The 26,249-nt window shown below is 41.5% G+C and overlaps 1 protein-coding gene across 1 annotated transcript in view; it reads left to right on the top strand.

Moving 5' to 3' along the window:
- Window positions 1-8,696: 8,696 nt before the first annotated feature.
- Window positions 8,697-26,249, top strand: part of LOC137323529 (contactin-associated protein-like 5) — a 930,346-nt gene continuing 912,793 nt past the window's right edge. The window contains exon 1 of the mRNA XM_067987099.1: window positions 8,697-8,878. Coding sequence (XP_067843200.1) covers window positions 8,794-8,878 — 85 coding nt within the window. The 5' untranslated portion in view covers window positions 8,697-8,793. The remainder of the gene's footprint in view (window positions 8,879-26,249) is intronic.

Genomic DNA, 26,249 nt, shown 5'->3' with positions numbered 1-26,249 from the left:
GCAGCACATTTCAGAAGAATATGGGCAAGCAGTGTTCTATCCATTGAAACCAGTGTGCCTCTGATTATCTGATATGCAATGGCCTTGCCTACAACTAGTCTGTACTCAGAAAATTATCCCAATGCTCCTGTTGTCAATAATGGTAAAAGATGTTTTATACAATAGCCAGGCTGTTAAACCTTTGGGTCCCCCATACTGGCTTTCAAAAGTTCTGAGATGTCTCCTCGTGAAGAGGGGTCAGTATTTTCAGGGGATCTCCCAAACTGTTGGATGAATGAGAATTAAGCAATAGTCTTGTGTTCAGCAGGCTGTGAGATTCCAGTCATGTGTTTAGTGGGCAGTGAGATTCCAGTCATGTGTTTAGTGGGCAGTGAGATTCCAGTCATGTGTTTAGTGGGCAGTGAGATTCCAGTCATGTGTTTAGTGGGCAGTGAGGTTCCAGTCATGTGTTTAGCGGGCGGTGAGATTCCAGTCATGTGTTTAGCAGGCTGTGAGATTCCAGTCATGTGTTTAGCGGGCGGTGAGATTCCAGTCATGTGTTTAGCAGGCTGTGAGATTCCAGTCATGTGTTCAGCAGGCTGTGAGATTCCAGTCATGTGTTCAGCAGGCTGTGAGATTCCAGTCATGTGTTCAGCAGGCTGTCAGATTCCAGTCATGTGTTTAGTGGGCAGTGAGATTCCAGTCATGTGTTTAGCGGGCTTTGAGATTCCAGTCATGTGTTTAGCAGGCTTTGAGATTCCAGTCATGTGTTTAGAAAGCTGTGCGATTCCAGCCTTGTATTCAGCAGGCTGTGCGATTCCAGCCTTGTCTTTAGCAGGGTGTCTGATTCCAGCCTTGTGTTTAGCAGGCAGTATGATCCCAGCCTTGTGTTCAGCAGGCTGTGTAATTCCAGCCTTGTGTTCAGCAGGCTGTGTGATTCCAGCCTTGTGTTTAGCAGGCAGTATGATCCCAGCCTTGTGTTCAGCAGGCTGTGTGATCCCAGCCTTGTGTTTAGCAGGCTGTGTGATTCCAGCCTTGTGTTTAGCAGGCTGTGTGATTCCAGCCTTGTGTTCAGTAGGCTGTGTGATTCCAGCCTTGTGTTCAGTAGGCTGTATGATTCCAGCCTTGTGTTCAGCAGGGTGTCTGATTCCAGCCTTGTGTTTAGCAGGCAGTATGATCCCAGCCTTGTGTTTAGCAGGCTGTGTGATTCCAGCCTTGTGTTCAGTAGGCTGTGTGATTCCAGCCTTGTATTCAGCAGGCTGTGTGATTCCAGCCTTGTGTTTAGCAGGCTGTGTGATTCCAGCCTTGTGTTTAGCAGGGTGTCTGATTCCAGCCTTGTGTTTAGCAGGCTGTGTGATTCCAGCCTTGTGTTTAGTAGGGTGTCTGATTCCAGCCTTGTGTTTAGCAGGCTGTGTGATTCCAGCCTTGCGTTCAGTAGGCTGTGTGATTCCAGCCTTGTGTTTAGCAGGCTGTCTGATTCCAGCCTTGTGTTCAGCAGGGTGTCTGATTCCAGCCTTGTGTTCAGTAGGCTGTCTGATTCCAGCCTTGTGTTTAGCAGGGTGTCTGATTCCAGCCTTGTGTTTAGCAGGGTGTCTGATTCCAGCCTTGTGTTTAGCAGGCTGTGTGATTCCAGCCTGGTGTTCACAGTGCAGTGGCTGAGGGTGTTCCAGTGAAGGTCACTCTCTTGTAGCTAACGTGAAAGTAAAAGGAGGTTAAAAATGAAACTCAAGGAAGGAAATAAAAGACAATAAATCAGGAAAATGGATTTAATCTAAAGTCAAAGAAAAAAAAGGAAAAACTAAATAAAGGCAACACAGACACAGCAAATGGTGCCAACTAATATTTCAGATGACCAGGGTGTTCAGGCCCACCTGCTCTGCAACTTGTGTGCTTATTTTTTTTAAAAATGTGTTGACCAATATTCTGTGCATAAATAAAATTAAAGTCATAAGACATGTGGTATAATATGGCGATGGCTATTTATATATTCAATATAAATAAGTTAGAATAGTTTACAGAACCGATTAAACACAACTTCATCTCTGGACTCATAACCCAGGATACAAAGAATATTCAGGAATTGCACATCCTGATCACTGATCACTTTGGGCCAGGATTTGCTGGAGTGGGGCAACTTGCAGCGTGCCCCATGAGGTGGATTTGTTTTCCTTACCTGCAAGAATATTGGAAATAGGGAAAAATTGACATCTTTTTCCTAAAGCTACTAACCATCATGCTTTGCAGGCTGTGCTGCGTATTTTGCTGAGTGTGCGGCTTAATTTGCTGAATTGTAAACTGTCGACCTTTGACTAGTGACTGATCCTTGTTACCCTAATTGTGAGGCAAGGCAACTCCGTGATAAAAGAGGAATAATGACCCAAAAAGCAGAAAAATAATCGAAAGACCAGGATCATGCGACAATGCGATCAAACAAACTGGCCACCTTGAAAAACTAACTTGAAAAGAGTCCTGTGGTTAAATTAGTAATGTTAAAATAAGCTGACTATTTGAATTCTTTGAAAAGCAACTTTGTTAATCTATAAGGGTTTTAGGAGTGTTGTTCCATATGTAGTGCGAGTTTCCTGCCAGGGGGGGACATAAAAACCCAATGTCAGGGCAGAGGAATCAACGAAGTCCACCCAGCTGTCAAAAGAACACATGGCTGTCTAAAGAAACACCGCAGTCAGAAGGACATCTGACTATCAGAAGACTTTGGGAAAACTTGAAACAACCACATTGCCAAATTAATTACGAGCACTGCCCAGAGATCAAACGAGGTAATATTGTTTTGAGCTTTGTTGTAAATATTTGATACCTTTACATGTTTGATTTAATTATTAATAAGTGAGACATTGATTAACTATTGGTGTCATGTCCGAATCTGTTACACATCCTACAGCTCGAATAAAATTTGTGCCCCAAATTGCTGGAAGTGCGAGCTGATAACAGTGTGGCGAGGTTAATGGGACATCTCGGACCTTGGTGAATAACAGGACCAACAGTCTATCTCCTTAACCAATGCACCTTAAGGATAGAGAAAGAAACAGAAGAACAACAGAGAAGGAAATAGGGTGAATTTGAATCATAAGAACATACGAATTAAGAGCAGGAATCGGCCATTCGGCCCCTCGAGCCTGCTCTGCCATTTGATAAGATCATGGCTGATCTGATTGTGACCTCAAACCTACTTTCCCGTCTACCTACTAAAACCTTTGACTCCTTTGTTAATCAGGAATCTATCTAACTCAGCCTTAAAAATATTCAATGACCCTGCCTCCACCGCTCTCTGGGGAAGGGAGTTCCACAGACTCACGACCCTCTGAGAGAACAAATTTCTCCTCATCTCTGTCTTAAATGGGAGACCCCTTATTTTTAAACTGTGGCCCCTAGTTCTAATTTCTCTCACAAGGGGAAACATTCTCTCAGCATCTATCCCTTCAAGTCCCCTCAGGATCTTATATGATTCAATAAGATCACCTATTATTCTTCTAAATCCTGTGAATACAGACCCAACTTGTCCAACCTTTCCTCATAAGATAACCCCCTCATCCCAGGAATCAGTTGAGTGAACCATCTTTGAACTGCCTCCAAAGCAATTATGTCCTTTTTAAATAAGGAGACTAAAACTGCACACAGTATTCTAGATGTGGTCTCACCAATGCCCTGTACAACTGTAGCAAAACACCTCTACTTTTATATCCCATTCCCCTTGCACTAAATGACAATATTCCATTTGCTTTCCTAATCACTTGCTGTATCTGCATATTAACTTTTTGTGATTCATGTTTTAGGACACCCAGATCCCTCTGCACCTCCAGAGTTCTGCAATCTCTCTCCATTTAAATAATATACTGCTTTTCTATTCCTTCTGCCAAAGTGGACAAGTTCACATTTTCCCACGTTATACTCCATCTGCCAAATTTTTGCACACTCACTTAACATATCTATATCCCTTTGCAGACTCCTTATGTCCTCTTCACAACTTACTTTCCTACCTACCTTTTGTGTCATCAGCAAATTTAGCAACCATTCATTCGGTCCCTTCATCCAAGTCATTGATATAGATTGTAAATAGCTGAGGCCCAAGCACAGATCCCTGTGGCACTCCACTTGTTACATCTTGCCATTTATGCCTACTCTCTATTTCCTGTTAGCTAACCAATCCTTTATCCATGCTAATATGTTACCCCCTACACCATGAGCTCTTATTTTGTGTAGTAACCTTTGATGTGGCACCTTGTCAAAAGCCTTCTGGAAATCCAAGGATCCTCTTTATCCACGATGCTTGTTACTTCCTCAAAGAACTCTAATAAATTAGTCAAACACGATTTCCCTTTTACAAAGCCGTGTTGACTCTGCCTGATTGCATTGCGATTTTCCATGTGCCCTGCTATAACCTCCTTAATAATAGATTCTGGCATTTTCCCTATGACAGATGTTAAGCTAACTAGCCTGTAGTTTCCTACTTTCTGTCTCCCTCCTTTCTTGAATAGAGGAATTATATTCGCTATTTTCCAATCTGATGGAACTCTTCCAGAATCTAGGGAATTTTGAAAAATTAATACCAATGCATCTATTATCTCTGCAGCCACTTCCTTTAAGACCCTAGGATGAAGTCCGTCAGGACCTGGGGACTTGTCAGCTTTTAGTTCTAATATTTTTTCAAAACCTTTTCCCTGGTGATTGTAAATGTTTTAAATTCCTTCCTCCCTTTCACCTCTTGATTCACAATTATTTCTGGAATGTTATTTGTATCCTCTACAGTGAAGACGGATGCGAAATATCTGTTCAATTTATCCGCCATTTCCTTGTTCTCCATTATTAATTCCCCAGACTTTCTCTCTAGTGGACCAATGCTCACTTTACGTACTTATTTCCTGTTTTAATATTTCTAGCTAGCTTTCTCTTGTACTCTAATTTCTCCCTCCTTATTATTCTTTTAGTCATTCTTTGCTGTTTTTTATATTCTGACCAATCTTTTGACCTGCCACTAATCTTCGCGGAATTGTATGCTTTTTTCTTTCAATTTGATACTATCTTTAACATCCTTAGTTAGCCACGGATGTTATGTCCTTCCCCTTGAGTCTTTCTTTCTCACTGGAATGTATCTTTGTCGAGTGTTATGAAATATCTCATTAAATGTCTGCCACTGCATCTCTACTGACATATCCTAAGCTTAACCTAAGCTCCCAGAGTCAAATTAGATACAGAAAGAAAAATAAAGTGAGGGGGAAAAAAGATTGGATTAAGAGAGAGGGGGAAAAGAAGCAGAAAGGAAAAGTAAGAAAACAATTATTAAATTTTAAAAACCTCTAGGAAGAATTTATTACCTGCAGGAGTGAGACTCCATAGTTTCAATTGTTCCTTTTCTGGGCCGGAGAGGTTGAGTGGCATTGAAGTAACATAAATCTCGTTGTTAAAAGGGTCCTTACATTGTTAAATACCAGCCCTAACTTTCTGCGGCGAGTTTAATTCATATTTATAGCGCAAACTCAGCAATTTCTTGGGGAAATTGACAGTCAGATCCTGTTTTCACAAGGATAATGGCAGAGTGGTGCAAATCATCCAGCAATTTGTGGTGATTTGCAACTCATGGTGTATCTGTTCCTCACCACAAATTACTGGATTTGTTTTACACAATAATAACGGCATGCCAATATGTTGCAAGCCAATTTTGGCCCTATGTACATACCCTCAGCAGACTGAAAGCTGCCATACATTAACAAGCCATTCACTTATCTCTTGGGGGGAAAAACAAGTTTGATTTTATTAGATCATTCCACTTTTCTCTGGTCTACTGGAAAAAGTGTCCAATGATTAGATAATTTTGCAGAAGCTAAAAGTTGCATTTTTTTTCTCAGTTTTTTTACTGAAACTATTAGCAGCATCTGATTCAGCACCACAGAAAGAGGAGATTGTTTGTACTGTGGAAATTCAAACTACTAATGGTTAATCGCAACTATCACCAATTGTCCCAGCTTTTCCAATTACTCCGACGATCACCGAGTACCCCAGTTATCGCCAATTATCCCAGTTATCACTAATTACCACAGCAATTATCATTTTGTTTTACCCCAGCTATCATTGATTAAAGCAGCAATCATCAATTACCCCAGCTATCAGATTACCACAGCTATAATCAATTAATGTTATCACTGATTACCACAGCAATCATTAATTATCTCATTATCTTAAATTATCCCAGTTATCACTGATTACTGCAGCAATTACCAATTACCTCAGCTCCCACCTATTAAAGCAGCTATCACCAATAACCCTAGTTATTATTGATTACCACAGCTATCAACAATTACACCAATCATCACGGAGTAGCCCCAGTTATCACCATCTGCCCCATTCATTGGTAATTACTGCAGTAATTGGTAACTACCCCAGTTATTACCAACTGCCCCATTCATTGGTAATTACTGCAGTAATTGGTAACTACCCCAGTTATCACCATCTGCCCCATTCATTGGTAATTACTGCAGTAATTGGTAACTACCCCAGTTATTACCAACTGCCCCATTCATTGGTAATTACTGCAGTAATTGGTAACTACCCCAGTTATCACCATCTGCCCCATTCATTGGTAATTACTGCAGTAATTGGTAACTACCCCAGTTATTACCAACTGCCCCAGGGATTTGCATTTCTCGCAGTTATCACCAGTTCTCTATCTATCACCAATTACTCCAGCAATGACCAGTTCTCCAACTATCACCAATGACCCCAGCTATCCCAGTTCCCCCTCTAATTTTTAACCGTGGAGTTACATCTCATTCCAAGCGCTTATTATTCAGATGTCTAGCTCTGATTAATTAGACTTTATGTATTTACAAGAAGAAATGAACTGCCCACCGAGTGGTGGGAGGTTGAGTGTTGATGAGATGTTGAATTTTGCAGTGTGGAAATAAAAACTTTATTAATTAAATATACAGTTAATATACCAGTTATATGAGCGGAAATTGGCGGTATTTCTGCAATCAGCCTGAAATCTAATAGTTTAACAATATGCCTGTTAATCCACATTGAAAATAAAGAATGAGGCACACATTTTGAGTAAATCGGTTGAATTTGCAGAGTCGATTTCTTAAAGAGTTGTATTGCAAATTGTTCCGAGCCGACCTCACGAAAAGCAAAGTACTGATCACTATAATTTTGGACAGTCGTAATATCTGTGTGAACGCTGGTCAAATGGACATTCTCCTAATGGCATCTGTTTCTTGACACTCGCTGCCCATATATGTGAAATATCTCTCTAAATTAGCACATGGACTGTGTTGTGAATGTAGGAAAGCAAAATTTCCGACGACGCAGCTTAAGCAGAAAATCTTGCCTTTTAAACAAAAAAAGTTACGAAGAATTCCGACCCACTTTGATTTTGTATAATTTCTATTTTATGTAAATCTGCCCAGTGACGAGGGTTGAAATACTGTCTTGGAGACAGTACTGAGTCTGACAGTGTGAGGAGGCTGAATTAACACCAGCGGTTGACTGTTTTATTGCTGACAGAAAGATTTAACCCAGGATTCTGCAGCAAGACGCAACTTTAAATATTCTTTGGCTATAATCGCACTGTCCCTCTCAGCAATCCTTCTCAATGATAGCTTCAGCATTCTCTGGTGAAATTATTGCAGTTCAGCCCGACTTTCCTCCCTCCCCTTAATTGGTTGTAAATACCTGCAGAACGGTCCCTGCACTTCAAAAACGAAGAAAGCGCCTTTGGACATTTATTATGAATGAGCATCGATGGTGAAACTCTTAACTAATCCATCCCCAAGAAATGAATAAGATTACTCTCAAATGTCAGAATTGAATGCAATCTAAAATACCTGCTTCGGAAGGCTTCGCAGGCTGAATTGAAAAGGGATCTTGGTGTTTTGTTTGGGCGCTAGATTATTAATAATAAATTCAATGCGAGTGTTATATTCACACGGACTGCGAGGAGAGGCCCATACAGTCATTATTAATTGGGACTTTTTCCTCAGCCTGCCTGAGTTTAGCTTGTTATCTGATTTTTTGTAATTTTTAATGCGGATGTACGTTTTCATTCAATGCCACAATGTATAAATCGAAGGGAAAAGGCGTGGCTAATTAATATAGAACAGAAATCATTGGAGATAGATTGGGAGTCACAGGAAAGTTTCACGATACCCATCGCTGGGCTGAGTGGATATTTGGTATATGGCGAGAAGGTGCTACAACAAATATTTAATAATGATGAATAGTAAATATTCGGATTAATTATTGTTTAAATGTTAGTGTTAAAACTTTTAGCTAACAAGCATAAAAAATCTGTGTGCGGATTTTAAGCAAATTGTACGTTAGTGGTTTTTTCCCCCTACTTCACGTTTTTTAAACGAGTGGTGGATTTAGCACTAGAAGAAAGTAACCTATGCACGGAATATACAGCAGTTCCTTTCCGAGAGGTATTTGTGTGGACCATCTGTGCCTCCTCCAGCACAGTCTGGGAACATGAATAATACGCACACAGGGACCATCCTCTCCTCTCCTCTCCTCCCCTCCCCTGCACTCCCCGATAGCAGCTCCCTGTATCTTTCGCTTTACGTCCGTGATTCCGGATGCACTGGTTGGCGCAGGAGAACGTGTAGCGGCGGGATGGCGTGAACGAGCAGCTGGTTAAGAAAGAGGAGGAGGCAAAAGAGAGAGAGAGAGAGAGAGGGAGGGGGGGAAAAAGGAGAAAAGAAGAAGGAAAGGAACAGCAGGATATCAGATGCGCGCTGACATGGTGAGGAGCAGAGAGTTACTGTCCTGATCGCTCTCTTTCTACCCTCTCGGTCCTGTTTGAAAATGGACTCGCTCGCTGGTAGCAAGCTCTTCCTCGCCCTCTCTCTATCCATCAGCCTGTGGATATGCATCACCACCGCTTATTCCCGTAAGTGCAGCTTCTGTGTTATTACAGAGCCTCAAATTTTAAAAAGTGCCGTAACGGACCTGGTGTTATTGAGAGAAGGTAGCAGATTATTGTATATATTCGTTATATAGCGTTGGAGACACAGTACTTGGAAAGTGAGAGACTCTAATACCAGACCGGGAGGGTGATGTGTGTGTTTCATAGCTGCCTCTTATTCCCTACCGTGCAGTGTCATACTCCCGAATTTACTGCAATATTCAAATATAATATAGTTTTACACTTAATTATCCAATTAGTTGGGTTTTTTTTTCTTGTCGGTAACTTTTGTGTTGTAAATGGAAAGCGAGCGGTCGGTGTGATTTTAGAAACGTGTTCCAAGTGAAACTGTATTTTAGCATCAGTAACTTGCGGCCAGACAGCGTGCTGGTGTCTGTTACCCGTTTCGATCTCGCCACTTGCAAGCCGGGTGAGAAGCTGTAGTTACTGGGAACCCTCTGATCTGACTGGACTGGCTTCTCGCAAATGTAGGCGAGGCAGCAATTGAAGGGTGAATTTGCCAGTTAGAGAAATGCGATTCCACTGAATTATGACCAACGAGGATAAAGTGAAGATTCCCCCCCCCCCCCAAAAAAAAATAAATGAGGATTAACTCTGTATCAATTGAAATCTCAATACAAGCAATGGTATTTCCAGGTACTGTAATGTACCATGGTTAGAGAAACACATCTTGGGACATCATCAGATTGGCAAATGAGTCGTTTTTAAGAAACAACAGAAAACTTATGGGGATGTCCATTTTAGTAGAATTCACTGAACCAGGTAATATCACACCAAGTTGCGTTGATGCCGAGCTCTTCAGTCGACTTGTCTATTTATCTTTGAGCAAGTCCCTTCCTAGTTCCACATTCGCGAGGTTACAAACAAGTGTCCACTCTTTACCCTCCAGGTGGTCCATATTTTGCTTCCTGACAGGAAAGTTGCAGGAAACCTAGAGCGGGGCCAGTACATGTAAATTTCAGAGAGATAATTAAATGGACTGGTGATGTCCTGAGTTAGGACAAAATTTTCAACCTCCCTGATCTTTTTCAAATCCAGGGAACAACAGACTGCCTCAATATTTTGATTAAACTTCTCCAGTGCATCACACATTTCTCTTTGCATTTTCTGGGTGTTTTTTTATGTATACTCTCAAGCACTTATAGTGTATACCATGAAAATGTAAAAAGTATGGGGATTATGATATATTGTCCCCTTTTCTTGTTCTATTTTAGTTTTCAGGTTTAAAAAATGAAGCAAGATGGCAACACGTCTAACTCAACTATTTCACAGCTCTTGGTTAGACCTTTCCTGTAGACTGCGCACTTTTCCTAAGTTCCCTTCATGATTTTTCTTTCTCTCTCTCTTGCAGTTTCCCTATATAATGCCAGCTTCCCTTTTTTTTCAATCTCTATACAGGATGTGTTTTCCTGTAGAGTATGAGAACTCGCTTAATAAGCAATTGTATTTACCGTGTCAATGAGCAAGCCTGCACTGTTGTGCAGGCTTGCTCATTGACACGGTAAATACAATTTCCCAAGCCCTCCTGTAGTCCTATAAACTACCGGGATCAAACTTATTACAAGCGCCGCCGCCCCAAAAAAAACCCACAGGTAACCAATTTCAAATGCCCATAGAGCAAGTGACAATCGACCATTAAAGCCTAACGTGGTGGTTTTGAAATATGAACGACAAGTGATCACAATTAGTAGAGAGTGATGTGACAGAGGAAATGCATGCAAACGCTGGCATGTTGTAGTCACACGCCTACAGGCGATGGCAATATGTCTTGTTACGAGAAAAGTCTAACTTTAAGAAAGATTTCCAAAGTTCATTCAATTGAAACGTTGCCAAGCGGCTTGCTTTTTTTTTGCATACATCGGCTGAGATAACAGTCAGTTATTGCGGAGCCAGAAGACAAGTCGTTCAGTCTTTAAGCAACATCCAGTCTGCAATTGCCTTACCCAGGGGTGTTCAGCTGACACAACTTTGGTGCTTCGCTTGAAGTATAAAGCACGTTCTGTTTGTACAGCAGTGTATTGTGTTAACATTTCCCTGTGCTGCAGTTCTCTGGCTGACTTACAGATGTCACTACAGAGCAGATGTTGCTCAGACAAGTTGCGAAGGGCCATAGTAAGCCAATATTGGTTTAAAGCTACACGTTAATAATTTTTGTAGAAACCAAAAGTATTCATCAAAATAGGAGGCCCACAGCACAAAGAAACGTGATTTGAATGCGACTTGACTTATTCTTGTGTGGACCTTTATATTTGGGATGTGGCCTCTGCCTTACCTCAAAATTTGAATTATTGGAATTGTTCCTGTCTTGTTTATTAAAGATGTGAAATGAGAGGCATTTAAGCTCAGTGTGGTGAAATTTTAACCCCACAAAATGTAATCTATTTAAGGTACATATGTTCCAACAATAATTTAAAAAGTTCAGGTTTGATTGAATTTAAAGTGGTCAATTCTGTTGCTCACTGCTCATGAGAAATTCCTGGCATCTGCTGTTTGTCTAGCGAGGGCTCAAACCTGGCTAATAGCTAACTAGCGATTATCCTCTTGAGAGGGAGGTAGGCAGTATTTGGGTTTGAGTTGGCTCCAAGATGGAGGTGGAAGCTGGGAACCAAGTCCACACTCTGTAGTAGACTCTGTAATCTGACAACTGAGCCAGGCAGGTGCGCAGAACTCCCGGGGCACCGCTCCTGACTGATCAGCCAGCCTGGGACCTAGAGAGGTGAACCTACTACTGGGAGCTGTGATTCATCCCATTCAGCTACAGATCTAAACAAAAAATTGTAATCTAATCATAGCTCAGATTCAATTGAACACATCCCACATTCTGAGGCTTAACCTATAATATTTGTAGCTCTGTAGAACTTTCAATTTTATTATGGTCTCACTGAAAGGACAACATAACTGATTGCAGCAGTGTCGAACAGATCCAAGCCTCCTTCCCATACAGCGCATATAATTAGCTTACTGTCTTATCACAAATTTAGCTCTGCCAGTTGCCCATTAGTTTTCCAAAATAGAGCAACCTTTGGCTGTTGTTCTCAGTTTGCAGAATTGCAATTGCCAGCAACATTTTTAAGCAATCTGTTATCAACCATGGTGATCCTTGTTCAATGTCATATAAGTTTTTTTTTGTTCTGGGTGCAACTGGCCTAACTATTCTGCACCCTGGGATCTGAGGTATTGTCTCAGGTTGGATGTAAAAACAAAATTCAGATCCTATGCTTGTAGTTCATAGTATCCCATCTTGAGGCGGGAAACTCAGGAATGCTGTTTTTTTTAATTGGTCTTGTTCCTTGTGCCCTCTCAGAATGATGCCAGGGCTTAGAAGGTTAAATTATGAGTACAAGTTGCATGAATTTATTCCCTTGATATAAAAGATTGTGGGATGATCTGATCAAGGTGTTTAAAATGTTAAAAGGATTTGATAGGGTAGATACAGAAAAACAATTTCCTCCGGTGGGGGAATCAAGAACAAGGGTCATAATAAAATTAGAGTTAGGCCATTTAGGAGGGAAATCACAAAGCATTTTTTCACATGAAGGGTAGTAGAAATCTGGAATTCTCTCCTAAAAGTCTGTGAATGCTGGAACAATTGGAGCTTTCAAGACTGAGATCGATAGATTTTTGCTAGGTAAGGGTATGAAGGGATATGGAGCTAAGGCAGGTAAATGGAGTTGAGGTACAGATCAGCCATGATCTAATTGCTCGAGGTGTTGAATTACCTACTCTTGTTCCTATGTTCCTAAATCTTTAGTAACCTTGCTGCATTGCTGGTGGATGTGATAAGACCACATAATATTGATGATACTGTGTAACTGCCTCAAATTTTAGTCAGAAATTTTCTGGGGTTGGTGGGGGATTTTGAGAAGCTTTGAACATTTATAGGCACAGTTGAGGAAATCAGGAAGCATCTTTCTTTTTGAAGAACTGATCGTTAGGATTGGAACTCAACCTTCCTGTCAGATGTCTCCTGAGGGGAGTGAGCTACTAAGATATAAATTTTATCCCAAACCTGAGCAAGAAGGTTTCACAAAAACACAAGTCCCTTAATAAACAGAACAGAGGTGACCAGGCTAGTTATGAGGGAAAAATACAGTTACATGAAGTAAAATGCCAAGATGGGATCTAAACTTTGTAAAATTAGATACGGTAAGATCTTCTTGTATCTGCCATCAATGAAGCAAGGTTGCTAAAGACTTAACATAGGAACAGGAGTAGGCCATTTAGCCCCTCGAGCCTGCTCCACGTTTCAATTAGATCATGACTGATTTGTGTCTCAACTACATTTACCTGCCTTAGCTCCATATCCCTTGATACCATTACCTAAATATTTGTGTTTTTATTTATGGGATTCCTCCCATTCGGCTTCAGATGAGCTACTGATTCCCCTGCTGTGCAGTTATGATGCAACAACTAGCTTGACACCAGTACCACTTTTAGATTATTACAAGGAGGCAGTTAAACTATCCCGTTACCTGCTTAGGCAGTACAGAGCTGCTTATACGCATACTTAAGTGCACGCACAGAGATTCTCCTCCCTGACAACTGACTGCCAGTGAGGTTTCTATTGCTGGAAAAAAAATTGACAAGATAATTGGTGTTTTTCAGAAAAAAAGTCAAAATTTTCCAAGTCAATTTTGAAACTTAAGTTTAGAAAGAGACCATTGGCCTGCTTAGTTTCTTTCTAGCCATAAGCTTTGAAATTGAGTTTGTATCGATTTGGGTTGTTTGGTGTAAAGCTGAACTGTGCGAGATTACCAGCTCCAGATGATCTCACACTTGACGTGAGATTGCCAACAGTCACAGTTTGAACAATTTATTGATTCTGTGTTACTGTTGTAATATGCGCGATACACCGGGACAGAAGGTAAAGAAAGAGATCACTTTTCTAGTGTCTTCCCCCTTTTTATCCCCACAAATTAACTCTTTGTGTGAAATTGCTAAATCATTAATAAGTGTTGGCGATGCTACTGATGTAAACCCCAAATCTGAAGCAGGTTTAGTTGCAGTTGTGATGCTCATCATAAATTGTGCAATATAGAAAGTGGTTTGTAACACTGCAGGATGTATAGTAACTGAAGGACATAGGTCTGACAAGCCTTAAATTAATAACTTGGAATGCATGCCTTCAACTACTTATCCCTTATCTCACCAAGCCTGTCACTCCTTTTTGTTTCACCTGATCCCTCAGGGCAAAATATTGTCCTTGCATGAACATCTTTATCAGCGAGCTCTATGAGAATGTGATATTAATATATAATTCTAAAATGCCATGTAAATACAATGTATAACATCTTAGATACCTGGTATGTGTAAAAGGTGCTTTTATTTTAATCTGTTTCTTCTCTTTGTAATCTATCATCTAATAGTGTTGTTTCTGGGCCTATGGGAACAAGAAAAAGCATTTGAGTTAAAAGCTTTAATACTGTTTAATGTGCTGCTTGTGTGAATCTCGGAATCATCACTTTTAATTCATTCCACCAGCAGTGCCTATGAACACTCATTCTTGTCCATAGTATATACACAATGCATGCCACTTATAACAAATTTATCTGTATGTAGATAATTTATCCATTATAAGTGTCTCTCCAGTATAATCCTAAAGAGTGATCTATGGGTTTCTATTACTCCATTTCTGTCCTGGGTTTCTCTGCATCCTGGGATGATCGTAGAGCATGTATGCTCCACTCTTGTTGTTTAAACTGGCGGGCTCTTAATTGATTTTGAAGTCGTCAGCTTTAATGAGACCGGTGTTGTGGAGCAACTGAGTTTAAAATCAATGTGCAGAGCCTGTTTAATTATGTGTCTGAATTCCCCTCCCTATCTCTCTAACTTCCTCCAGCCCTTCAACCCTCCGAGATCTCTGAGCTCCTCCAATTCTGGCCTCTTACGTATCCCAGATTTTCACCTCTCTACCTTTGGTGGCCGTGCCTTCAGCTGCCTAGGTCCTAAGCTCTCGAATTCCCTCCCTAAACCTCTCTCTTCCCTCTCTACCTCTCTCTTCTTTTTAAGATGCTCCTTAAAACCTAACTCTTTGACCAAGCTTTTGGTCACCAGTCCTAATATCTTCTTATGTTGCTCAGTGTCACATTTTGTTTGATAACACTCCTGGGATGTTTTACTACATTAAAGGCACAATATAAATGCAAGTTGTTGTACTGGTGAACAGAGTGTATGTTAAATCTAAGACAAGCCAGTAGAGCAATGGACTGGCATTAGGTTCAGCGCCCACTCCGCTGTCCGGCACAGGAGCGAGTTCAAACAGCCTGTATCAGGAATGGAACAGGCAGGCTCTAAATTCATCCAGCATCAAGATGTAGTGACAGAAATTCAAGTCGGTGGGGGGAAACGATAGCAACACTATTATCAGATGGTAGATTACAAAGAGAAGAAAGGGATAAATTATGGTGTAGCACGCTGCTGATCGTATAGCTAACTGCAAGATGCAAGTGGAAGATGTGCTTTGGTTTGGAATTCCAGGTTTATTCTGCCATAAATGCTTGTTCACTATGTCGGGGTTTGATATAAGTAGAATCGATTGTAATTCAAATACACTCCAGACAAAATCCAAGTTCATGGAATCATACAGCACAGGAGGAGGCCATTCTGCTCGTCATGCCTACGCTGGCTCTTTGAAAGCTATCCAATTAGTCCTTCTCCCCTGCTTCTTCCCCGTAGCCATGCAAATTTTTCCTTTTTTAGATATATATCAAATTCACTTTTGAAAGTTATTATTGAATCTGTTTCCACCACCCTTTCAGGCAGTGCATTCCAGGTCATAACAACTCGCTGCGTAAAAACAATTCTCCTCATCTCCTTCCTGGCTTTTAAATCTGTGTCCTTTGGGTATTGACCCTCCTACCAGTGGAAACATAGTAGATGGAGAGAAACTATCAAAACCCTTCATAATTTTGAACACCTCCATTGAATTTTCCCTTCACCTTTTTTGCTCTGAGTTCAGAAGCACAAAAATGTATAATTGTGGATGTTTTTCTACAGTTCAAATGGAAGTAAGCACCTTGGGACATTTAGCTGTGTTAAAGACACTATATAAATGCAAATTGCTTTTGTTGTAGAATAAGAGGTTTACATCCCCACCATAACACTTCACTGACATTCTAATGACAGGGCTAGATAGACAATAAGAATATTATAGAATCATAGAAGTTTACAACATGGAAACAGGCCCTTCGGCCCAACATGTCCATGTCGCCCAGTTTATACCACTAAGCTAGTCCCAATTGCCTGCACTTGGCCCATATCCCTCTATACCCATCTTACCCATGTAACTGTCCAAATGCTTTTTAAAAGACAAAATTGTACCCGCCTCTACTACTGCCTCTGGCAGCTCGTTCCAGACACTCACCACCCTTTGAGTGAAAAAATTGCCCCTCTGGACCCTTTTGTATCTCTCCCCTCTCACCTTAAATCTATGCCCCCTCGTTATAGACTCCCCTACCTTTGGGAAAAGATTTTGACTATCGACCTTATCTATGCCCCTCATTATTTTATAGACTTCTATAAGATCACCCCTTAACCTCCTACTCTCCAGGGAATAAAGTCCCAGTCTGTCTAACCTCTCCCTGTAAGTCAAACCATCAAGTCCCGGTAGCATCCTAGTAAATCTTTTCTGCACTCTTTCTAGTTTAATAATATCCTTTCTATAATAGCGTGACCAGAACTGTACACAGTATTCCAAGTGTGGCCTTACTAATGTCTTGTACAACTTCAACAAGACATCCCAACTCCTGCATTCAATGTTCTGACCAATGAAACCAAGCATGCCGAATGCCTTCTTCACCACCCTATCGACCTGTGACTCCACTTTCAAGGAGCTATAAACCTGTACTCCTAGATCTCTTTGTTCTATAACTCTCCCCAACGCCCTACCATTAACGGAGTAGGTCCTGGCCCGATTCAATCTACCAAAATGCATCACCTCACATTTATCTAAATTAAACTCCATCTGCCATTCATCGGCCCACTGGCCCAATTTATCAAGATCCCGTTGCAATCCTAGATAACCTTCTTCACTGTCCACAATGCCACCAATCTTGGTGTCATCTGCAAACTTACTAACCATGCCTCCTAAATTCTCATCCAAATCATTAATATAAATAACAAATAACAGCGGACCCAGCACCGATCCCTGAGGCACACCGCTGGTCACAGGCCTCCAGTTTGAAAAACAACCCTCAACAACCCCCCTCTGTCTTCTGTCGTCAATCCAATTTTGTATCCAATTGGCTACCTCACCTTGGATCCCGTGAGATTTAACCTTATGTAACAACCTACCATGCGGTACCTTGTCAAAAGCTTTGCTAAAGTCCATGTAGACCACGTCTACTGCACAGCCCTCATCTATCTTCTTGGTTACCCCTTCAAAACACTCAATCAAATTCGTGAGACATGATTTTCCTCTCACAAAACCATGCTGACTGTTCCTAATCAGTCCCTGCCTCTCCAACTGCCTGTCTCTCAGAATACCCTCTAACAACTTACCCACTACAGATGTCAGGCTCACCGGTCTGTAGTTCCCAGGCTTTTCCCTGCCGCCCTTAGATAATGAAAGTGAGAACATTATTCTTGACTTGCGCTATTTTATGCTACGTTTCCATAATCTAATCTGATTAAGACTGTTGGGACTATGCAAAGTTATCCTGCATTGTCAGAGGTGCTATATTTTGAATGAGATGTTAAACTGAGCTTCTGTCTGTCTCCATTAGTTTAGGCGGATGTTAAAAATCCTATGACATCATTCAAAGAAGAGCAACAAGAACAACTTACATTTATGTAGCGCCTTTAACATAGTAAAATTTCACAGGAGCGTTATCAAATAAAATTTGACATTGAGCCACAGAGATATTAGGATAGGTGACCAAAAGCTTGGTCAAAGAGGTGGGTTTTAAGGAGGAGAGAGAGGTGGAGAGGTTTAGGGAGGGAATTCCAGAGTTTAGGGCTTAGTCGACTGAAGACACGGCTGCCAATGGTGGGATGAAGAACGTGTGGGATGGACCAGAGGCCAGAGTTGGTTGAATGCAGACTTCTCGGAGGGTTGAAGGGCTGGAGGACATTACAGAGATAGGGATGGGCGAGGCACTGGAGGGAACACGAGGAAGACAATTTTAAAATAGAGGTGTTAGGGAACTGGGAGCCAGTGTAGCGAGCACAGGGGTGATGGGACGTGATGTGAGTTCGGATACGGGCAGCAGAGTTTTGGATTTTCTGTAGCTATCGTGCATATAGGTGAATGTTCATGTATATTCTTTGATGCTATTGTATGGTTAAGGATACATTCACATTTATATTTTAAAAGGAACATGTTAATGTCCCTACACACAGTGACCAGAGAAGTATTTCCAATTAGGTGATGTTGAAAGTCGATATGTTAAACTTGTATGCTACACACTTTAACTTTCACCCCCTTACCAACCCCAAAATAACTAACATAAACTCATCAGTGCACTATGGTGCAACAAAATTGCAGCTTCTCTCAGCAGTGCTAGTATTTGTGGAATTACTTTACCAAATTCAGCAAATCTCTTTAACTATTAAAGTTAAGTTTAAAAGGTGAAAATTGTGTGTGAGCTGAGCATGGACTGTGATTTTATGTCGGTATTAAGTTGAAGGCTTACCGTTTGAATTCCATTAAGTGGGTTATTGAAAGTTCACAGATGCATATTATATCCTTATTATATATAGATGAGAAATCAGTGGCAAGCCATTGGGAGGCACTAAAAAGTGAAATTCTACTGGTACAATGCAGACACGTCCCCTCAAAGAAAAAGGGTGGCACTGCCAAATTTAGAGCCCCCTGGTTGTCTAGAAGTATACGGGGCAAGATAAAGCAGAAAAAGAAAGCATATGACTGTCACAGAAAACTAAATACTGCAGAAAGCCTAGAGGAGTATAGAAAGTACAGGGATGATGTAAAAAAGGAAATAAGGAAAGCAGAGAGGGCATGAAAAAATATTAGCGAGTAAGATTAAAGAAAACCCAAAGATGTTTTATCAGTACATTAAGAACAAGAGGATATAGCTAAGGAAAAGGTGGGACCTATCAGGGATGATAAGGGTAACTTGTGTGTAGAAGCAGAGGATGTGGGTAGGGTTTTAAATGAATATTTTGTCTCCGTATTCACAAAGGAAAGGGATGATCTGGACGTAGTAGTTAAAGAGGAGAGGTGTGAAATATTGGATAAGGTAAACATAACGAGAGAGGAAATACGAGAGGGACTGGAATCCTTGAAAATTGATAAGTCACCCAGGGCCGGATGGATTGTTTCCTAGGCTATTGAAGGAAACCAGGGAGGAAACAGCGGATGCTCTGAGGATCATTTTCCAATCCTCACTAGATACAGGGGAGGTACCGGAGGACTGGAAGACTGCAAACGTAGTACCATTGTTTAAAAAGAGTACAAGGGAACGGCCAAACAATTATAGGCCGGTCAGTCTTACCTTGATGGTGGGCAAACTATTAGAATCAATACTGAGAGATAGGATAAACTGTCACTTGGAAAGGCATGGTTTAATCAGGGATAGTCAGCATGGATTTGTTCAGGGAAGGGCATGCCTTACAAATCTGATTGAATTCTTTGAGGAAGTGACAAGGAGAATTGATGAGGGTAGTGCAGTGGATGTTGTCTACATGGATTTTAGTAAGGCATTTGACAAGTTCCCACATGGCAGACTGGTCAGAAAGGTAAAAGCCCATTGGATACAGGGAAATGTGATGAATTGGATCCAAAATTGGCTCAGTAACAGGAAACAAAGGGTAAAAGTCGATGGATGTCTTTGTGAATGGAAATCCATTTCCAGTGGTGTGCCACAGGGCTCAGTGTTAGGTCCCTTGCTGTTTGTGGTACATTTTAATGATTTGGACTTGAATGTAGGGGGCATGATTGGCAAATTTGCAGATGACACAAAAATTGGCCGTGTCGTTGATAGTGAAGAGGATTACTGTAGACTCCAAGAAGATATCAATGGGTTGGTGGAGTGGGCGGAAAAGTGGCAAATGGAGTTCAACCCAGAGAAGTGTGAGATAATGCACTTAAGGAGGGCAAACAGTAAAAGGGAATACGCAATAAACGAGAATATATTGAGAGGGGTAGAGGAAGTGAGAGACCTTGGAGTGCATGTGCACAGGTCCCTGAAGGTGGCAGTACAGGTAGATAAAGTTGTGAAGAAGGCATACGGAATGCTCTCTGTTATTAGCAGAGGTATGGAATACAAAAACAGGGATGTAATGATGGATCTGTATAAAACACTGGTAAGGCTACAGCTGGAGTATTGTGTGCAGTTCTGGTCATCACATTACTGGAAGGATGTAATTGTTGCTCTGGAGAGAGTGCAGAGAAGATTTACAAGAATGTTGCCAGGCATTGAAATTTGCAGCAATGAGGAGAGATTGGATAAACTGGGATTGTTTTCCTTGGAGCAGAGGAGGCTGAGTGGTGACTTGATTGAGGTGTACAAAACTGAGGGGCCCAGATAGAGTAGACGGGAAGTACCTGTTTCCCCTAGTGGAGAGTTCAAGAACTAAAGGACATAGATTCAAGCTGATTGGCGGAAGGATTAGAGGGGACATGAGGGAAAAAAATTTTACCCAGAGGGTGATGGTGGTAGAGGCAGAGACCCTCAACGCTCTTTTTTTTAAAAAACAAAGTACCTGGACCTGCACCCTAAAGTGCTGTAAGCTACAGGGCTATGGACTGGGTGCTGGAAGGTGGGATTAGAATGGGCACCTGGTTATTCTTCGAGCCGACGCGGACGTGATGGGCCGAATGGCCCCTTTCTGTGCTGTGTCTTTTCTATGGTTCTATTATATCCTTTCTGGAAAGTAAGACTCAATTGGATAACTTGAAAGTTCCATTTGTTAATTGTCCAATTAAACTTTTTTATTTTCTCGTTTTTGACTCCCATGTTTTCCTTTGTGCAGGGCTCCACCCCAGATAATTAAAATATGCATAAAATCTTGTGTGGAATATATTTTGCCAGATTTTTAATGTATCTTCAATTCTCCCCCTTTCCTGGGTTTGAGACCAAGGGCCATTTGTGGCTGGGAGGACAGGAAGGCAACCTGATTCAAGACTCTGCAGGCATACAGACTGGGAAGGTGCTGAGTACAATTTCGAGGTTGAGTTGATCTTAGCAGTGCTTTGAGACCTGCCCAGTCTGGCTTTTTTGGAGTAAGATTTACTCATACAGGTTTAAAAGTGGTATCTCTATTAAAATAAATACAACACAAAAGGTCATAAAAAGGGTGAACGAGACTCTAGGTTTTATATAATAAAAGAAAAATATGCTTTTGTGTTCTCTCTCTTTCTTCGCTTTCTCTTTCATTACAAAAGCACAGAAGACATTGTTAGGCCAGGCCAGAGTTCATGCAGTTTTAGGCATCCCATTAAAGGAAGGACATTGGAGCCATGGAAAGGGCACCTTGAAGATTCATTAGAATGGAACCAGAAATTAGAGGTTACATTTCCAAAGAAAGGCTTGAAACATTGTATTTTGTTAACTGGAACAGGGAGCCTAAGAGGGATCTAACAGAGATTTTCAAGATTATGAAATGTTTTGAAAGGATAAATAGTGAAAGATTGTTTCCTCTGGTTGGCATACAGACTGGGAAGGTGCTGAGTACAATTTCTAGGTTGAGTTGTTATTATGGACAGAGGATTATTAAGGAGAATGAAGGGGAAAGTTAGAAGAAATGTTTTTTATACAAGGGTTATTGGAACACAGAATACTTCACTGTCAGTTGCTGTTGAGACGGAGACAACAGCATTATTGAAAAGTGAATTGGATAAGTATTTTAAAAGGATGCGGGGATGTGGCAGAGAAATTGGATCGAGGTAGATAGTGCCAGTTGAAGAGATAACATCAGCACAGACACAGTGGGCCAAATGGCCTCCTTCTGTGTTTTAATTTTTCTGATTCTATAATATGGATTGTGATCTACCTTTTGATCACAAATCTCAGTTCTAAAATTTCTCCAGTCTCTTACACTGCTGGCAGAAGGTGTGTGTGAGAATGACTTGTGGTGACTATGATTCTTTTAGAGTCATAGAGTCATAGAGTCATACAGCACGGATAGAGGCCCTTTGGCCCATCGTGTCTGCGCCGGCCATCAGCCCTGTCTAATCCCATATTCCAGCATTTGGTCCGTAGCCTTGTATGCTATGGCATTTCAAGTGCTCATCCAAATGCTTCTTGAATGTTGTGAGGGTTCCTGCCTCCACAACCCTTTCAGGCAGTGAGTTCCAGACTCCAACCACCCTCCGGGTGAAAAAGTTCTTTCTCAAATCCCCTCTAAACCTCCCGCCTTTTACCTTGAATCTATGTCCCCTTGTTATAGAACCCTCAACGAAGGGAAAAAGCTCCTTAGTATCCATCCTATCTGTGCCCCTCATAATTTTGTACACCTCAATCATGTCCCCCCTCAGCCTCCTCTGCTCCAAGGAAAACAAACCCAATCTTCCCAGTCTCTCTTCATAGCTGAAGCGCTCCAGCCCTGGTAACATCCTGGTGAATCTCCTCTGCACCCTCTCCAAAGCGATCACATCCTTCCTGTAGTGTGGCGACCAGAACTGCACACAGTACTCCAGCTGTGGCCTAACCAGTGTTTTATACAGCTCCATCATAACCTCCTTGCTCTTATATTCTATGCCTCGGCTAATAAAGGCAAGTATCCCATATGCCTTCTTTACCACCTTATCTACCTGTTCCGCCGCCTTCAGGGATCTGTGAACTTGCACACCAAGATCCCTCTGACCCTCTGTCTTGCCTAGGGTCCTCCCATTCATTGTGTATTCCCTTGCCTTGTTAGTCCCTCCAAAGTGCATCACCTCGCACTTTTCCGGGTTAAATTCCATTTGCCACTGTTCCGCCCATCTGACCAACCCATCTATATCGTCCTGCAGACTGAGGCTATCCTCCTCACTATTTACCACCCTACCAATCTTTGTATCATCAGCGAACTTACTGATCATACCTTTTACATTCATATCCAAGTCATTAATGTAGACCACAAACAGCAAGGGACCCAGCACCGATCCCTGTGGTACCCCACTGGCCACAGGCTTCCAGTCACAAAAACAACCTTCGACCATCACCCTCTGCCTTCTGCCACTAAGCCAGTTTTGTATCCAAAGTGCCAAGGCACCCTGGATTCCATGGGCTTGTACCTTCTTGACCAGTCTCCTGTGGGGGACTTTATCGAAGGCCTTACTGAAATCCATGTATACCACATCCACTGCGTTACCCTCATCCACACGCCTCGTCACCCCCTCAAAAAATTCAATCAAATTAGTCAGACATGATCTTCCCTTGACAAAGCCATGTTGACTATCCCTGATTAATCCTTGCTTCTCCAAGTGGAGACTAATTTTGTCCTTCAGAATTTTTTCCAATAATTTTCCTACCACTGATGTTAGGCTCACTGGCCTGTAGTTCCCCGGTTTTTCCCTACTCCCCTTCTTGAATAATGGTATTACATTAGCGGTTCTCCAGTCCTCTGGCACATCCCCTGTGGCCAGAGAGGTTCTGAATATATGTGTCAGAGCCCCCGCAATCTCCTCCTTTGCCTCACACAGTAGCCTGGGATACATTTCGTCCGGGCCTGGGGATTTATCCATTTTTAGGCCTGCTAAAACCGCCAATACCTCCTCCCACTCGATGTTAATATGTTCGAGTATATCACAGTCCCCCTGCCATATTTCTATGTCTACATCGTCCTTCTCCATAGTGAAAACAGATGCAAAAAATTCATTTAGAACTCCTCCTACATCTGCCGGCTCCACACACACATTGCCATTTTTGTCTCTAATGGGCCCTATTTTTTCCCTAGTCATCCTCTTACCCTTAATATACTTATAAAACATCTTAGGATTTTCCTTTATTTTGCTCGCCCTTCTTTCCTTGCACAATGGCACTTCACTTCATCTCAATGCCACCTTGTGCAACCCAGCTGAGATCAGAAGTTCAGTGTTTCAGGAAGTGTGGATACTTCTCATTCAAGTAGCCTTGGGCTCTAACACGCTGCACTACTGTTTTCCTGATGTGGAGATGCCGGTGATGGACTGGGGTTGACAATTGTAAACAATTTTACAACACCAAGTTATAGTCCAGCAATTTTATTTTAAATTCACAAGCTTTCGGAGGCTACCTCCTTCCTCAGGTGAACGATGTTCCTGACCTTGACAAACTCATAGCAACTAGTTACAAATGATTCAATCAGCTGGTGTATGCAGAGCTCACAGATGGTTTAAAAAAGATAGTAAGACAACTTCAGCGATCTTGTTAAAGCACTTTGACATCGCAGTGGGCCCCAGCAACCTATCCCTGCCACTCCACTCCTGGAATGAAATCCCATTGTCCACACATGCGTGAATGGACTACGATACTTTGATATCTATGAATGATTGATGTGATACGGTGACATCACCACGTTGTAACGTTAATTGTGCCCTAAGCCCAGTGATGCCTTAAACCGACTCGGCACCCTCCCACACAGTTGAATAGCCTGCATTCACAGGCAAGGCTTGTTAATGAATAAAGTCACTTGTTGAGGTACCAGAGGACACCTGTCATCCATAGAAGTATAACTCAGCATGGAAGCCACAATTTCAGGAGAGAAAAGAAAGGGAGGAGACAAAATTGGCAAAGGGAAAAAAATCTACCATTAGGCATACAATTAAGAACTGTCTTGTGCATCAAGGGACTAAGGTAATTGGAAACCCACCTACAGCACTAGAGGACATGCTCTTATCCAAAGTGAGTGTCGTGGATGATACTCCATGTGATGACTTTTGATAAGCCAAATCTATATCACCGACTGATCTATTTGCTCATGGTCACCTCTTGATTGACCTGATCATGGCTCTTGGTCCAAGCAATCAATGTAAAGTGTTGCGCTCTTTGCATGAAGATTGCGGTCATAAGACTCTCTGGTGGTCTTGCTGACTCCAGTTGGTCCAAATCTATTACTTGCTGGACTTTGGTGTTGGTGGTAGAGTGTAATTCATGTAAGTGCTCAGTCCACTTCCTGCGTTCACCTTTAATATAGAAGCTCATCATACCATGCAGTATTTTATTCACCCACTCTATAAAACTGACCTGGGCAACTTCACTGAAGTCAAGTTCTGAATTAAATCTCTGGTCATGATGCACATGGGCCAAGGCTCACAAAATGTATTTCTTGATCATGCAGTTTTGTATTGTGCTGTTCTCCACTGGAGAAAGATATGACTTGCTAGATGTTTGGCAACCACGTCAGGAGGCTTCCTTATTGAAGAAAAATTGAACCCATTTTGTTTAACAGTGAAGAAAGATTAACAGATGTAGATTGCTCTGAGAACTCACTGCAAATGGGTCTATAAGATCAATCGTAAGCATCTCCCAAAGCTCATTTGCTTCAATGCACTGCATCAAGTCAACAGACTTCATACTCTAGCTCAAATATTTGACAGGTCAGGCATTTGATATTGTGAAGCATTTTTGGATGCAATGATTTTTCTGTACATATTTGCTAAAATGTTTTGTCTTAATTCAAGATGCCCAGATAGTGGGATATCATTTGAGACTTGTGTTACTTATAGTATATACATGGGTGGTGTGTAATATTGGCTTTCCATCCACTAAAATCAAAATTAGAAAGAAAACTGTAGCTACTGAAAATAAGAAACCAAATAGAAAGTATTGGAAACTCATGGTGGATCAATCAACATCTGAAACATAGATTAATATATTAGGTGGGACCTTTGTCTTGAATTTAGATGCAGTGCCAGCAATTTTTATTTTTGTTGCGTAGTTTTTTTCAGTGTACCATACCATTTCTCAGGATGTATTGGTGACTCCTTCTTGAGATGAAAGCTTTTCAGGATGATATGACAACAATCATCCTTAGGTGGAGCTTGACGAATCAGGAAAAATCTAAAGATCTGAATTCAAATTCCTTTTGGATGAGTCAGGACTCCGAATCATTACAGCCAGTAAAAGATATTAAATGGGTTCCTATCTTTAAATGCTTGTCTGGCAGAAAGTATTAGATGCAAAAGATATGATTAGTTTTCTACCTATAGTTATATTGCAGGATTTTCCACCATAGCTCAGCATCTGATCAGCCTGCTTTTGATTGTTTGCAAGCCCCCTTATTTTGGTTCATTGGCAAATTTTGACAGCTTTGTCTCTATCTCCACTTCCAAACCCTGGATATACAATGCCAATTGCAAAGGTCCAAGCACAGATCCTTGGGCTACCCCACTAGTCACTCCCACCACTCTGATGCAGCTCCATGATTGACCACCCTCTCTGTCTCCCTTGATGCAGCCAGTTTTCAATCC

The sequence above is a fragment of the Heptranchias perlo genome, chromosome 7, assembly GCF_035084215.1.
Source record: "Heptranchias perlo isolate sHepPer1 chromosome 7, sHepPer1.hap1, whole genome shotgun sequence".
Taxonomy (NCBI): Eukaryota; Metazoa; Chordata; class Chondrichthyes; order Hexanchiformes; family Hexanchidae; genus Heptranchias; species Heptranchias perlo.
This window is presented reverse-complemented; position numbering and strand designations above follow the sequence as displayed.